The following is a 16204-nucleotide window of genomic DNA, read 5'->3' as shown; positions in this document are numbered from 1 at the left end:
TCACATATTAGGCGCACCCCCAGTTCAGTCGCGAAAAATCAGATTTTTTTATTTCCGCGCTTAATAGGCGCACCCCGAACTTGGCACTGTGATCAGTACTGTATTTACACGATTGCAAACCGATGCCTCCCCACCCCCACAATCTTTATTTTAACAAAATTTTTGCTGAACTTACTACTAGTCCTCACTAGTGCTGCTGCCGTCGTAGATGCTGCTGACCCACAGCACGTATAACGACATCGCGTGGAACAGCCGCACACAGTTTTCAGGGATGCTCACTCTAAACGTCTGTTTGGAACTCTTCATCAGCCGGAAACCTTCCCGACTTAGGACTTCGAAAAGCGAGGCGATAGGAGTCGCATACGAAAATTTAGGCATACTGCAGTCGCAACTGCCGCACTTCTCATCCACGTCGAATTTCCAGCCTGCCGCCCGCTTGCCGTGTTCGAGATCTAACTCCCAGCTGTGTAGCTATTAAGGCGCTTGTCCGTCGTGCTAAAATAGCAACGCTCGGCGGCAGCGCAAGAAAGCTACAACTGCGATGAACTCACACGATACGACAGAAACCGGCCCTTTGACAGCCATAAAAAAACTGGAGCTGGTGATGCTGATGTCGATATGGATAGCGAAAGCTCGCGGCTGCTCGCGGGGGACGAAAAAGTTGATGATAATAACCTTGACCTTGGGCGCCATCCGTGGGCGGCGCCTGGAAGCTCCTGTGCGAGTGTGTGGCCTCCGCGACCAAGCGCCCGTTGCCCGCAGCCGGAGCTGATCGCGGAGGCCACGTCGAATGCATTTCGAAGGCTATTCCCGCGTGGATCGTGGAAAGTTTGGGTGCGGCCCTTACATGGATATTTTTTTTTAAATTATTTAAAAAACAGGATGGGGCCCGTACATGGGTGGGTTTATGCGGTATGTTCAATTTTTCGAGTCGAAAAATTTCCGAAAATTTTACCCCGCATAATAGGCGCACCCTGAACTTTGAGCTGGATTTTCTGGAAAAAAAGTGCGCCTATTATGCGAGTAAATACGGTATACAGTATTTTTCGCAGTCCCAACATTTTCTCATTGTAGGATTTTATTTTTTTGTACAGGTCTTTGCTCCTCTTCGTGCGCACGCTTGGAGAATTTTGACACTAAAATCTATGCTTGATCTGATGGCAAAGAACAAAGGGAACAGATAATAGAAGAGTAGAATTTTAATGTAAATGGAGGCTCGTGTCATTGGGCTTTCACTTTTCATATGTCATTCACTTCAATTAAATTCTGCAACTGAATTTTGTTTTTTTGTTTGCACACAGCGTCATCACTTCATTGCATGAACTGAATGCACTGTCTTTTAAGCAGGTTATTGCCTTTTACTAGAACTCTTGTAAATTGCGGTGAGCCTCCTATGGCAAGCAAAGCGTCCTTTGACATTTCAGCACCAAATTTTTAATGTGAGAGCAATCCAGTGACATGTTGCACTCCAGTCTTGTACTCAGTGGTACCAGGCATTGAAGCAGTGAGGTATTTGTTTCATTTCTATACTCCTGTGGATGTAGATTGCATAGAGTACAATGGGATATTCTGACTGCACTGAGGCGCTACTGAGCACTTTATGCCATCAAGTTTCTTTTAGGTCAGTCGTGAATGCAATAGTGCAGTTGGCTTTCCGTAATGTAAGCTCTTTAAGGCGACCAGAAAATTGTTAAAGTAGTAAGGAATGCATATTGAGCGAAGCCTTTTTAATACACAGCGTTGACAGAACCAAAGTCTTGTCTGAATAAGCTGCAAGTTCAAATTAAGCTGATTTGAATCAAGCTAGCTTGAAATAGTGAGATTCCATTGCATTGTGGAAATTTCCGCCACCTGAGGTTTTTGTACATGCACAATGGTGAGCTGAAGTGCTTGTTCCCCCCCCCCCTCCCCCAAACCAGGTGTTTACACTCTTCCTGGAGGCCTTGGGTGAGCTGATTCACGTCCACAGTGCGGACCTGCATGGCTGGCTTTATGTTCTACTGACTCGTCTTTTCATCAAGACCGGAACCGATCTTTTGAGCTCGTTGCAGACGAAGATTCAAAAGATCCTCTCCATCATTAGGTAATGATTGTCAACCCCTCTAAAATTGCATGCTTATGATTCTTGAGAGTTCATTTGTTTTAAAATCATGGTTGGAGAGGTCAGCACATCTGCAGTTTCATGTCTGGCCATTCGGGAACAGGGCAGTCAAGAAAAGCAGTGCTTATGAGCTATTTCTGGCTTTCTCATCTTCGATTCAGTATAGACACAAGTCAAACTGTGCAGATAAATGCGCAATGCTTGCTGCTTCTCTCCAAAGTGCAGTCAGTTCCATTGTTGTGTGCCAGAAATACTGAATAGAATTTTTAAAGCTAAAATGGGCAGTGGTAATTAACTTTGGAGTGACTATATTGGATTGCGTACTGCCAGAAATAGCCTGTGAAGCAACATCTTCAGAGCTAGTTAGTAGTGTTGTATTTGTTCTCTGTTTGGAAACTACATTTCTTTACATTTACTGTTATTAGTGTTCTTCTGTAGTTTCTTTTTCTAGCTCTACTTACATTTTTCTGTGTAGTAACAGGAGTGATACAAGAACTAAATTTCGTTATGCTCGCCTGTAACTACCAATACCAGTTGTTATTATTACTATTATTATTATTATTGTTGCTGTTGTTCTGGATTGCCCGTAACTGCATTGCTGACCCAGACAGTATTTTGAGCATCTGCTACCACACAGTTAAATTGTATTGTGCAGTGCATTGGGGTCATGATGTGAGAGGCAGTATTAGGAGTTCTGCAACTTGTTTAGGGCATCATGTCATCCATGGAGTCAATGTGATCGCCTTCCTCAAAGATGCAAGTCTGCAGAGCGACAACGACAGGGCAAGACTTAGCAGACTTACAGCAGCCTAACTGATGTGTGAAAGGATGAATTGCTCACGAGTGTGTTGTTGTGCTGTGCTATATTATGCAATCTTATTTGAGCATTTTTGTGGTCTGTATACTTTTATCTTCACTTTCTGCAGGGACTGTTTTCCTCATGCTGACCAATTTCAAGCGGTAGCGAGGTACATTACTGACCCAACACAAACTCCAAACATCAAGGTCAGCTCCCTTTGTTCTTCATTGTTCGTTGTGTCTCCTTGCTGAATTCAAAAGAATATGTTCATTTCTAACAATGCTTCCTATTGAGCGTTTTCCTTTACTTGTTCGTTACATTAGCAGGGTGCTGCAGAAACTAGGACATGTTTGCATGAATGTAAACAAACATCAGTCACTTGTAGCTATCTTGGCCCTCATTGATATCTTCCCGGTTCATATGCTCAAAATCGTGGGCAATAAAAATGCCCCATGTAGTTGCACGATTTTTCTTCCGGTTCGTGCATTCCCGGATAATGCGATTTTTAAGCTACTGCAGTAAAAGAAATTTCCACAAGTCCAGGTCGTATAATAGGTCTATAACCAACTGAACATGTGCAAACAAGAGTGAGCTGAACCTGGGCCACACAATTGAGCTGGAATGCAGCAACAGGAACCCCGCCATAGTGGTTTCTCTGCAGAGCCTTTATGTAAAGTGGTGAAACATGAAAAAAAAAATGAGTAGTTATGTACCAGTGAGATTTTGTTGTATTTGAAACAATGCTACAAATGTAACGCAACGCCTTTTAATTCCTTGTTCAGTGCATAGTGAGCTTAACCCCCATGCGCCTGAGCTTTGCGAAAATCCAGTGTCTCAGATTCTTTTTATGGGGAATACAGGTGCACATGTATCTAGAGTTGATGGTGTTATCAGACCACACGTCTCAAACAAGGTAACTTAGCATTGCCCTTCAACACCTTTGTCTGTCAGTCGAAAGGACGAACTTGTAAAGCATCTCATAGTTTACGGCATGTGCAAATTTTTGTCAAATCTGAGCATGGAAGTTGTCTATCATGTGAAAGGGTGACTGTCATACATAGTTATTCATGATGGGTGATCAACTGGGGTTGTGACTGTAGTACATGTATTTTCAAACATTTGGTATATTCCTTTTTAACATGCATCTCTGAGTATGTACTTCAGCATGCCTGAGTCTGCTTCTGACCTTTCTGCAGGTCAAGATTACCATTCTGCGATATCTCATGTCTCTGCTTCAAGCGATGGACCCTGGGGATATGCTGGTCAACACTCCAGAAACACAGGCCATGGTTGCAAAAATCTCTTCGTGGATTCGTGATCAAAAGAGCCCTGAACTCAAAAGGGTCAGTTTGGCTGCCGCTAAATGCCGCTTTCAATCACTGAGTGCCTTACCATAAAAAGGAGTATGTTTCGACACCGTATCCATACTGTGATGCTTCATGTTTTTCCAGCTGGTCAGAATATGATGTTGAGGCCAAATTTGGTGGTGTACAGTGGAACCTCGATTATACGTCCCCCGGTCATACGACGACCCGCATTTTACGACGAATTTGTGCGGTCCCGGCAAAACCCCCATAGAGACAATGCATTAAAAACCTCGGTTATACGACGCAAATTTTAGAAGTACCCTGCTTCGTACGACGGCTGGCTCGTACCGTCCGTCAAAAAAGGTCGTGAGCAAACGCAGGCCGGGATGTACCGTATTTTCGCGATTCTAAGCGCCCCCCCTATTTTCGGAAAAAAATTTCTGAAAAAAAAAAAAAACTGCATGTGAATCTAAGCACCCCCGTTTTTGCGGGGAAGAGAGCGTTGCCGAGGCCGCCAAGTGCACTTGCTCTCTTTTTCGTCGAGCCTGTGCAGTCGGAGTCCCAAGGAGGCGCGGCCTGCGTGTTGTTGTTGCGACTGAGAGAAGGATGAAAAGGAAAGCGCACGGGCCCGCCTACTGGCGTGAGCCAAGCCACCACCACCGCTGCCGAGGAGAGTTAAAAGATCAGAGGAAAGATAAAGAGAAAAGATAAGACGCCGCGTCCCAGCAACAGATGCGTCTGCGGGAGCCGACGCTGATGAAAAAATAGATAAGCGGGCGAGGCCGCGCTCGCCCAAGCGAGGACAGCGGCGTCCACGGCGCTTTTTGTAATGGAAGTAATGGATGCTTGTGGCCCAGGATAAAACTTCCCACGAAGAGGAAGTGGACAATGATGCAGAGGTTTGCGCTCCCATTCCTAGTTACGAAGAGGAAGTGGACAATGATGCAGAGGTTTGCGCTCCCATTCCTAGTTACGCGGACGTGTTGCAGAGCGTCGACAACATCCGGCGCTTTGCTTGCGCGCGCGACGATGTTGGCGACCTACTGCCGGACGTGGCAGCTCTTGAAAGAAAGTTGATGCGCCGAGGTTGGGCAAAGGTGCAAAAAAAAAATTACCGATTTTTTTAAACGGTAATAAAGATTTTTTTGCAAATCTGTTTCAAACAAATGCTGGGTTTTGTCTTTTTTTAATCTGATTGGCGTACTTGCCGCGGGCTTGAAGCCGGTCAACAGTTTTCGGCTCAAGGCCGAGTGCCACTGGCCGCATTCTTTGATTTTCGATTATACGACACCCGGATTATACGACGGTTTCGCGCGGTCCCCTGAACGTCGTATAATCGAGGTTCCACTGTAGTTTAACTTTTTTGTTGCTTGCAGTGAATGGAAACCTGTGGCACATGTTCCCATATTACTGTATTATGTGCATGTCATAAATGCAGCAGCTAGCAAAAGTAATGCTATTAACAGGTTAACGGTATTTGAGTGTTAAACAGTGTCAGTGTGAACCTTGCTTTGTTTTAAGATTATTGCTGTGCCTTTGCTAAATGATTGTAAAAGTTGTATTCTTGATGTTTGTGTTGCACAGCACTCCCAAGAAGTGATCGTGTCCATTTTCAAACTGAGGCCAGCAGAAATGCACGGGTTACTCAGCACGCTTGACCCAGAGACCCAGGTGAATTGCTTTTCACTTCACTGCAAATGCTCTTTTTCAGTTTGAGCAGTAGCTCTGAACATTGCCTCATTCTTAGTCATTGCTTGAACATTTCTACTGATGTGTGCGTGGGGGTGAGGGTATGCACAAGCATACTCGTGTGCATTCTATTGGGGTACTCTGTTTTTTTAACTGCTCCCATCACACTGTCGTAGGCTTATGATTGTTGTGCCTTTACAACAAATAACTCCCGATGCAGGGGTGGAATGTCTGTGTCACTTGCACCTTTGTGCCTCTAGCTGTACGGAGAGTAATTACTGTCACTAACCTGCATCAGTAGGCATGTACTCCTGTAAGGTTACTTTGTCTGGGATAAAACTCGGGCCAGGCTTACTGCGTGTTTCTTTTGCATTATCTTTCGTTCACTGCCTTGTCCGCAGGCACTCACTATGGGCCTTATTCAGACGTCCATGCGTGGACGCAGCGAAGACGGTGAGCTGCGAACAACCAGCCCCATCACATCGTCTCTCCACTCGTCTCTCAGCTGTGCACCAAAGTAAGCAGAGCCTAGGAAATTGCTTGCATGAGGCCATCTAGGTAGATGCACTTGCTTGTTTTGCTAGCGTTTGCAGTGCATTTATTTTTAGCTCCTTGGCAGCAAACACTGTTCAGAATACTGTGGTGTTGAGCCGTGACAAAAAAAGTTGCACTTCAAACAGCAGCAGGGTGGCCTAGCGGTTTGAGCATTCACCTCACATACGGAAGGCATGGGGTTTGATCCCTAGTGCTGCCAGGTACTCGCCAATGATGGCATTTACTAGCTTTCCCATAGTCTGATGCTCGGCTTACCTGGGGTGAAATGCTTGGAAATTGGATCTCTGACCTCACCATGTATAGTCATAAACACCTTGTACTAAGGCGCTCTTTGGCCAGAGCTGCCCTTGTGGCATTAAAATCCATCATCACGTTGTGTGCTTTAAGAGGAATCTGTACTTGAATTTATTAACTCTTAAGGTTCGGCAGTTTCGGTAGAGGAGAAATTCTGGACATAGTTTAAGAATTGATGTTAGAGGTTGTGTCAAAATAGGCAAATGCACAGGCAAATGTGAAAACTGCGCTGCCACCCCAGCAGTAGTTTTTGGCCTTGGGGATGCGAGGCCAAGGTCTCTCCGGGGATCACTGGTCTCCGTGTTTGTTATGCAAGGGACCTGAAGAGTGTGCCTTCTTGTGGTTCCTTAGCCGAGGAAGCAGAGGCAGCGGGAGCCGGTCGAGCACGCCACTGCAGCGGTCGCTGGAGGAGGAAGAGGACAACACGGAGAACATGAACCCGGACGAGGTGTACAGCTCACTGCTGCGCCGGACCACAGCCCAGATCCATCGGCTGGCGCTGGACCCTGTTCGGGGAGGGGTTGGCATGGACCTGGACTCCAGCCCCTCCGGCAGGGGTGCAGAGCTGCTGCTCCCACCACTGGGCAGTGGAGGCCTGAGGCAGCGGCTGGCACCTCAGAACTGGGAGGAACCCTGCAGCTATGGGCAGCAGCAGCGCCTGACCGGCAGCCGCGAGGCTTCGCCTGTCAAGCGCATGGCCAGCTGGGAATACGTGAGTGCACCTGCAGTGCCCAGTTGTTGGTGGCGCATGGCACATATCTCATGGACATGCACTGCGTCGTAGGAAATGCAGCAGTGTTTTTGGTTTCTCATGTCAGCTTCTCATGGCAACTTCTTTGCTAATCAATCCAAAGCACCCTTTCGTTTTCTCTGAGTGAGAATTAGGGGTGCGCAAATATTCGAAGCTTCAAATACAAATCTAATATGTTTATTATTCAGTCCATATTCATATTATTTTCTTCAAACTTAATCTTCGCATAATACTGGCCTTTCTGTTGTCCTTTGATGTCTCCTAATTTGACCTGAATGTTATGTTTATTTGCCAGTAATGTATCAGTTCATGGATTTCATTTCATTGCTCATTTTGCATGGCCAGATTACCGGTTGCATACTGTGTTGGTGTCTGATCAAGCAGTATACGCTTTTGTGCATGTCATATTTCTTCATTTATGGTGCAGAGTCAGCCTAGTTTCGTTTATTTTGGTTGTAAAGACCAGACATTGTTTTGAGAAAAAAAAACCATTTGCCTGTTTATTTTTCTGTGGAATTTGTTTTCATACTGAGCAGATATTCGATGTTCAAAAGCATTTTTTCCTCATAGTCGTAATTGAATCATATTTGAAAATTAATATTTGCATATCTCTAGTGAGAACACTAGTTTGCTTAAAAGACAGACTTCACTCGTGGATTTGCAGTCATAATCATCAGCCAGCTTGAGCCCACAAAAGGGCACTGCAGGATTCGATGCTTTCTTTTTTTACATTAAGCTTCTTTTTATTGTGAGAGATTGCATTTCTGGCTTTTTCAAGCTTGAAGTGCTGTTGCGTCATTTTTTTTTTTTTTTCTATCTATATTCATAACACATTTCTTGCTTGTGTGCATTGGTCTTTATTTTTTCAGGATGGAGAGACTGGTCTTCATCGGATCAGGAGAACGTCTCTGGATGGTGGTGTCGGCAAAAATGGTAATAGACTTGTGTATTCGTGTGCTTTTTTTTTTTGTCTTGAGATTCATGCTGAGTGTTGCATTTTCTTTTGTTACTTTTGGCCTGCCCATTTCTTTCCATGTGATGCTTGATGTGAAAAAACTTTCATTACTTTATTTTCAGAACAAGACACCCTGAACAACATCTTTGCCATCCTTCAAAACCCTAACAGCAGGTATGCCTCCTCATTAAGTGAAGAAAAGCAAAAAGTTGGTTCATTAAAATACCTCGAGGTTCTCACTGTTGGCATCTATTATTTGCCTCAGTTTTACAGCTTTACTATCGGTGCATGGTGTACTTCTACATCTTACAGCATTGCGAGGGTGTCAAGGAGTGGCAGGAAAATTTTGACATGTCTGTTGCCATTCTAGGACGGAGCATCGCAAACAAGCATTGTCAGAGCTCATGCCCCTCACCAAGGATGGCTCACCAGAGCTCTGGGATGAGAACTTCAGAAATGTGCTGCGTTGCCTCGTGGAGAACCTTGAGGAGCAAGTGGTAAGAACCTAGCTGTGCCCAGTGGCTGTGGCTGCTTGCATAGAATTTGTGTGCAGGTTTTAATTTGTTATTTGAATTTGCTCGGCTGTACACTGGAAAAGGGACACAATTTTTTGCGTTGCCATGAGCACTGTTTTTTAGGCTTTGGGAGTTCTCATGATTTGATTCATGGTCCAATGAAACAGGAAATGAGATGGCTGGGAATTAGCAGTTGAAATGGCAGTAGTCAATCTTGCACATTGCACGTGCAGCTCTGATTCTGAAGCGTGTCTTCAGTGTGAAGGGCACAAAGGAAAAAAATACAAGACAGGGCACGCTAGCACGCACTACCAGCTGTTTATTAAAACGAGCGAGTCTCATATTTGTGCACTTCGCAAATAGGGTTATGTGACTCCTTGCTGCAAGCCAGGAACCCAACCACGCATTATGGTAAATGGTAACTTCCGCGGTAGAGTAAAAGAAAAAAAATGGTACGGGACGTGCACGAATGTCAATTTTTCAAACGAAGCATGGAAGGTCAGCATCACCTAAGCTAACAAAAAAAAAACAAGTGGGGGAGAGGATGAAGGCATCATGGCAGAACCAATGTCATGCATTCATATCAAAGGCAGTGTCAAATTGTAGCTAACTTCTATAGCTCAGTTTATAGCGCACGTTGCGTGAGATGCGGAGATCATGGGTGGGAATCTTTCCAGTGGTATGTGGTTGTCTTTTTATGCCACTTTGTGTTCAGTTATCTCTCACTTTGACAAATAATTAACTACTAATATCCCGGTTATCAACCATGCAAAAAAAAAAATTTATGCTTTCCTTGGCTTCATATATCTATATCTATGCCAAACATTTACTTTTCTGTGCCAGAATGTGCTTTTGGCTGCTCCGAAAGCTGCTGCAGTGTGAAGCCATTCCTTTGGGTAAAATTTGACTGATCACAGGCTTTTAACACATTTTGTTGTCTCGCCAGGCTTTCTTCAAGTTTGGTATGCTAGTTAAGCATATAAAAATTTGTAATGTCAAAATTATTGAAGATACTTCCTTGAAATTTTGTATTTATGCATTTTGTCGACTTTCCCATAAGCATGGCAAATTTCACTGCTCTTCATGAAAATAAATTAAAATTACCTCTCGGCTGCATTCGCTCCAATGTCTGAAATGTTATGTTCATGTAATCCTACTTCACTACTTCACCCCCCTCCCCCCCCCCCCCCCACCCCTCATTTTTTTTTAGCTACAGCATGCATTTCTGGAGGATGCACAGCCTCCATGCTTTGAAAAGCTAGCTTTTGCACATCTTTTACCGTTTGTTTTCTTTTTGTTTGAAGAATTATGGGGTGATGTTATTTCTGAAGCCTGTAAATGCGACTTGCTCATTCAAATTAACAGCTAGCAATGTGAATAGGGTGTCTTATGTCTTGTGTTGTTTCCATCATGCCCTTCACATTGAGAACATGCACCAACTTGCCCAGCAGTCTGTCATTCAAAGTGCGCGACTGCGTCACTCACCTCTGGACATGCTGCTGTATGCTGCATCCAGGCTTTCTTTTCGGGCTCTCTGCAGGTCCCTGTAAAAGTGGCTGCCCTGCGAGCTCTGGCAGAGTTGCTGAAGAGGCAGCCTCAGCACTTCCACAACTATGCTGAGCTCACCTTGATCAAGATCTTTGGAACACTGAAGCAACCCGAGAGAGAGGTTTGTTTGGAGAACCACTGTAGTTCTTGAACACAGCGGTGCATGGTGCCATCACTTCATTACGTGCGCAGCTTCATTGCTTCAGTGCAGTTCAGAGCATAACCTGCCAGCTTTTTCAAACCACTGGCCAAATTTCAAACATTCGAGTTTTGTAACGAAGATTCCTAATGAGTTCATTACGTAGCAAGGAAACTGTTGACGTAACTGGTATTTCAGGGTACACAAGTTCTAGTTAACAAGGCTTTACTATATATCATGCTAAGGTTATAACATCCAATGTAAAGTTGAAGTAGCTGTGTTCATCTTAGCTGATAGATAGAATAAAGCTTGCCACTTTAATTGTGGCAAGCCTTCAGCACTACCGGCTGGCCACTCTCTCCATGCGGTGCTCAAGGCCAGGCCTTTGTGCTGTGAAAAAATATGCTCAAATTACACGTGCTCAAGGCAGGACTCGACAGGAGACAGTCTTCATGCACCATTAGTGCTAAATGAAATGCAAACAAGATGACTGTTACGCTAACGCATGAAACAATAAATTTCACCTTCTGGGGAAGAAAATAACAGGCACACTCCATTAACCCTTTGAGGGTCGAATTATTTTGAAGAAAACTTTCCCAGGTGGTCAAATTACTTTATTGCAGATCTTGAATCTACAAAACGTATATAATCGAGAATAAATAGTAAAAAAAAATTAGGAACAGTACTTTGGTGACAGCATCACTCACAACTGGAAAATGTTCAATAGAATAGAATAGCAACGGTGATAAGCAAGCTAAGAGCAGCACCAATAAAGATAGAAATCAACTTTCGCTGCCTCTGCAAAACAGTTCCCACAAAGAGAAAACACGTTTCGCGTGACTCCGTTGCGATCCCGCTGCGGAATCGAAACCGCGTAGGCGCGTTGCCACAGAGGATGAGAACACCTCGCGAGCAGCGGTGATAAGCAAGCTAAGAGCAGCGCCAATAAAGATAGAAATCAACTTCGGCAGCCCCTGCAAGGTAGTGCTGCCAAAAAGAAAACTCAAATTTCGCGCGACTCTGTTGCGATCACGCGGCGAAACCAAAACTACAAAAGGGGGTGTTGCCGCAGTCTGTGCCGCCGCGCTAAAGCTAGACATAAGTTCTGCTTATCTCCCCGTAAGAAGGCAGCACAAAATTCAAACACTTCTTGTAAGTCCTAATAGGTGGCAGCACCCCCCCAGTGAGCACGCATTGTTCTTTTGGCGCAAAATTTCAAACGGAAGATCGTACCCGTACGGCAAAGACCTTGCGGGACAGAAAACCGCCGCTGTACATATACGGCAAAAACCTTCAAAGGGTTAACAGTTGCGCAGTGGTCTGCGTGCCATCGAAGTGAAAATTTAGTACGCTAATGTTCAGGTTTGCTCATTTAAAATCCTGTTCTGCTGTTGCCATTTCAGTTGTCTTGTTTGCATTTCATTTGATGCCAACAGTACACACAGTTCACTTTTCGGTAGGTCAAAGAATGCACCAACTGGCCCGACAACACATTGTAGTCGGTGTGTCACAGTTTTGTTGGGTGCTCACTGTGCGCAGGTGTGCCGTGCTGCTGAGATGTGCTCCATGGAGGCTGCTGCCGCGCTGCCTCCCGAGCAGACAATGCGCTTGCTGCACTCGCTCATTGGGGAGTCAGACGATCAAGATGTGGTCATCGCTGCCATCAAGGTCATGTCCAGGGTGAGTCCCGTACTCCCAGTGCAAGCACTGAGCTATGCGCACCCATGGGTGACCACGCAGTCGCTGCCATTATATGGCCCCCCGTTACAAAGTAAATTTAGTGTCTTGTTCAACTAATGCCATTTTCTGCTCCACAGTCTAAAATTGAGTCATGATGGGATGCTGTTTGAGGAACTCATTTGCTGTCGTTCCTGCAGGGAATGTGTTTTCTGGCTTAGCAGCCAAGCTCAGCAGTACACAAGCATGTGGCATTAGGTCAGAATCAGATGTAACGTCAGCTTTTAGTTATCTTTTCAATGAAAAATAGTCCATGCTGAAAATCAATAGCTTGCAACGTTATCAGCACCTAAACTTGTCCTCATGGTTGCCCCTTACTCTGCATTCCATGCCGCAGTTTACCGATGTAGTTTGGTACAAGTCCACACGCCTATGCTTTCTTCAGCATGAAGAGCCCAGTTTCTGTTTAGCATTAGGTGCCACTTTTAGTGCTGAAGCCCCCCTTCGTCCCTGATTGCCACACCAAGCCTGCTCTTATCATGCACACAGCACTGTTCCGGTCACTGTCATCATTGCAACCTTTTTCTATTTTTATCATGTTACTACACGCAGAAAAATGGCATTAACTTTTGCAGTACGAAACTTTTACCCGCTTCACAGCCATTCCGGTCTGAAACTACCGTATAAATGCATGTAATGGCCGCACTTTTTTTTTTTCCAGATTCGAGGAACAATTTTCTGTGTGTGGCCCATACACTTGATGTGCGTTTTTTTTTTTTCTTAAGTAACAACGCGCCAATCAGGGTGGTACTGGTGATACTGATACATATATCCATGTAATAAATTGTGGGTGCTCAAGTTCTGCTAGGGCACAAATTACTCATGTAGATACGGTAGTTCTTCACTGAGCCAAGCCAATAGTAACCAGACTCTAATCATGTACAGTAAAAGCTCGTTAATTCGACACTGACGGGACCAGCCGCTGAAAATTGTCGAATTATCCGAATTTCAAAATATCGAATGAACAAAAAACAATGTTTGCCGCAACAGGACGTACCTTTATTTGGCAGAGAAATCTGTTGTCGTCTGCTTTTTCAAGCACATTTGAGCGACTACAATAGCTCTTAACAGCTGCCAGGTGCTCCGCGGCACATGCACAGTCAGGGATTTGTTCACAGAAGTCCTCCCAAATGGACAAGTCTTCTGCGGCTTCTTTCACCGTGCACTTGGCATTTAGGAAAACTGCTCACAATTGTCATCTTCCGACGAATCGTTGTTGTCAGCGCCTGTCACTTCTTCGTTTATTTCATCCTCAGTCAGCTGATAGGACACAAAGGCGAGGCGCGCAGGCACTGCACACTACCCACTCGAAAGCAGCGCAGTAAACACGCTCACAAAGTGCGCAATTACCAAAAAAGGCGCTGCCTTACGGTTCAATAACTGCGATTCGTGGAAACGACGACACACGCCAAAACGAGACTTGCTGTCGATAGGGTTAAGCGGACGACACCAACACGACTGCTGCAACACAACAAAGCACAATGAAAGACACCAGCTGCTTCGGCCGCCGCTAACCTCGCTTCCCTCGCCCTCTCTCACACTGCTGATGACGATGACCATACGGATGGCCTATCAGCCGTACAGTAGCGCCGCTCGTAGAGTTTTTTTTGTTTTTTTGTTTTTTTCGTTTTGCTCTCGGCGCACCGGCTTGGCAGGCTGCAGAGTGAAGCCGAATTAACTGATGCACGGCAAAATTTGTACGAATTAACGAGAGTTTCGCCCCATAGACACCTATGTGTAATTGTAGGGACCTCGCGTGCGCGTCGAATTATCCGATTTTCCTAATTAACGGGGGTCGAATTAACAAGCTTTCACTGTACCATGCTGGATGCTAGGTGAAAGGCCAGGAAAATGGGGGAAATTTTTGTTCGTATTTGTGCAGCCTTTTAGTGGCATGTTGCTCCTTGAGCAAGGGCAGTTTACCTGTGTGCTAAGTATTTGTGTGCAAAGCTTTCGCCACAGCTGTGGTAGTTGCCTTCTGTGCGCGAGTCTTTACAGTGCTGATGTCTGTCTACTGTGCCTGCCAACACCTTTTTGGCAGTTGGGCTGAGAACGCCATGTGTTTGGTCAGTTGTATCACTTGTGCTAAGAGCAGACAACTGCTAGTCAATTTTTCTCACCATTTTGTGTGTTCCGCTTTACTCATTCCAGCTTGTGGAGGTGCATCCGAAAAGGATAATTGTAGAGCTTCTGCCTCAGATGATGCCAGTTTTGCTGAAGGTAATTGTTGAAAACATTGATCTGTTTTTGTAGCTATGTTGTCAGATTGTTGTGACCTTATACCCTTTTGTGTTGGACACGGTTAGCTAGACCAGGTGTTCTCAAACTGGGTTCTTTGGAACCAAGGGGCTCCTTGGAGTGCTTTTTGGGATTCGCCAAGCACCTAAGTCTTTGCTTGCTTCAACCCCACCTTTCCTTTCTTTACCCATATTATTTTTGGATTAATCACGCTGAAATTGTTGACAGCATAGTCATTATTAAAGTGGGACAGGGTTCTAGGAACTTCTTTATTTTTGTATTAAATGCAATGAAAATGCTCAGCCTTAATCAGTTTTTTTTATGCTGATTTCAAACATGTAATTACTTTTCTGGTAAGTCAGTTAGTTTTCAAGATATTAGACATTTTCACTCCTTTGCTTGCAAAACCCATATAAAAAAAAACACTGATGAGGAAACTATTACTAACATGGGGATGGATTGTATGCAGTACAAGGAAACAATGTAGGAAGTACTTCTTTGAAAAGTTAAGGCAATATTAAGTTACTTTACAGCTTGTTGAAGTTCAGTGTTTGAACATTGCACTTAGAACACTGCACGCTTTCTACTGGAGGCCCATGTGGTCTCACATCTTCTGTTGTGCTCGCTAGGTTTGCGCCCATTGCATTGGGGAATAAACTCTCCTCATGTTCCGCCTAGAATTCACCAAGGTATTCACCATAAATCTGCCTAGCAACTAAATTGGAAGCAGAGGCGGCATTCGTCGGCAGTCAGTACAGCACCAAAATCATATTACGTAGCACAGCAGCAAGGATTGTGGTGCACTAGGATAGGCTTGCTTTTAGTTGCAGCGCAACATGCAGGTCATGCAAACTGCTGGCTGACTGCACTTTTTCAAAGTTTTGATTGAGCTTCTTGGTTTACACAGCACAACATGCAAGATTCATGCGTTGCATGCCCCACCATACTTTGTGCAGGCAAATGCCCGCACGCTCACGCCCATGCCGTGGCCAGTAAGTTGGGGGCCTTTTATGCAGTACTTAAATTTAATGAGACCTTCACTGCTCTTTTGCAGGTAGCCGACCCACTCTGTATTAGTTGAAGTTGTAATGCCCCGATTACGCCTTTGTCTCCTTCGACCATGCACACAGTTTGCGAGCGATGGTGTTGTACCTGCGGATTTGTTAACTCCCACTATTTATGTTAATATGCTCATTACAGGCGAGAGTGGTGGTCAAAATTCAAAGTTAATGTCATTTATTACTGAATGTTCCATGTCTGGTATCTGTTACAAAAGTGGTCTGCTTAATGGGAGAGACTGCGGCTAACCTAGTATGTGAAAAATGTCTTATTCCAGATTGTCCATTACATCCGTGCTTGTTGTAACTGGGTTCAGCTGTATTGTTCACTTTGTTCTGTCACATTTTTATACTTTTTGTTCATTTTCGTTCCTCTCTCCTCTCAATTACAGGCGTACGATCACAATGAAAGTTCTGTTCGGAAGGCGGCAGTATTCTGCATGGTGACGCTGCATGGCGTGGTTGGCTCTGAATTGATGAGGCCACACTTGGCTTCCCTTACGGGATGCAAGGTAGGC

At 44.8% G+C, this 16204-nt stretch overlaps 1 protein-coding gene across 7 annotated transcripts in view; it reads left to right on the top strand.

Annotated features, from left to right (window-relative positions):
- The window catches only part of LOC149340777 (CLIP-associating protein 1-B-like), a 167592-nt gene that overhangs the window by 145943 nt on the left and 5445 nt on the right, over positions 1 to 16204 (top strand). For all 7 annotated transcript variants that reach the window (XM_089549631.1, XM_089549629.1, XM_089549630.1 and 4 more), the window contains 13 exons: positions 1920 to 2083; positions 3028 to 3106; positions 4097 to 4243; positions 5792 to 5878; positions 6298 to 6413; positions 7097 to 7457; positions 8366 to 8429; positions 8574 to 8625; positions 8822 to 8948; positions 10507 to 10635; positions 12193 to 12333; positions 14542 to 14610; positions 16079 to 16198. In XM_089549631.1, the coding sequence (XP_089405757.1) occupies positions 1920 to 2083; positions 3028 to 3106; positions 4097 to 4243; positions 5792 to 5878; positions 6298 to 6413; positions 7097 to 7457; positions 8366 to 8429; positions 8574 to 8625; positions 8822 to 8948; positions 10507 to 10635; positions 12193 to 12333; positions 14542 to 14610; positions 16079 to 16198 (1656 nt within the window). The remainder of the gene's footprint in view (positions 1 to 1919; positions 2084 to 3027; positions 3107 to 4096; positions 4244 to 5791; positions 5879 to 6297; positions 6414 to 7096; positions 7458 to 8365; positions 8430 to 8573; positions 8626 to 8821; positions 8949 to 10506; positions 10636 to 12192; positions 12334 to 14541; positions 14611 to 16078; positions 16199 to 16204) is intronic.

The sequence above is a fragment of the Amblyomma mixtum genome, chromosome 6 (genome assembly GCF_055824585.1).
Source record: "Amblyomma mixtum isolate Tamu chromosome 6, ASM5582458v1, whole genome shotgun sequence".
Taxonomy (NCBI): domain Eukaryota; kingdom Metazoa; phylum Arthropoda; class Arachnida; order Ixodida; family Ixodidae; genus Amblyomma; species Amblyomma mixtum.
Note: the sequence above shows the minus strand (reverse complement) of the source record. Positions and strands in the feature narration are given on the sequence as shown.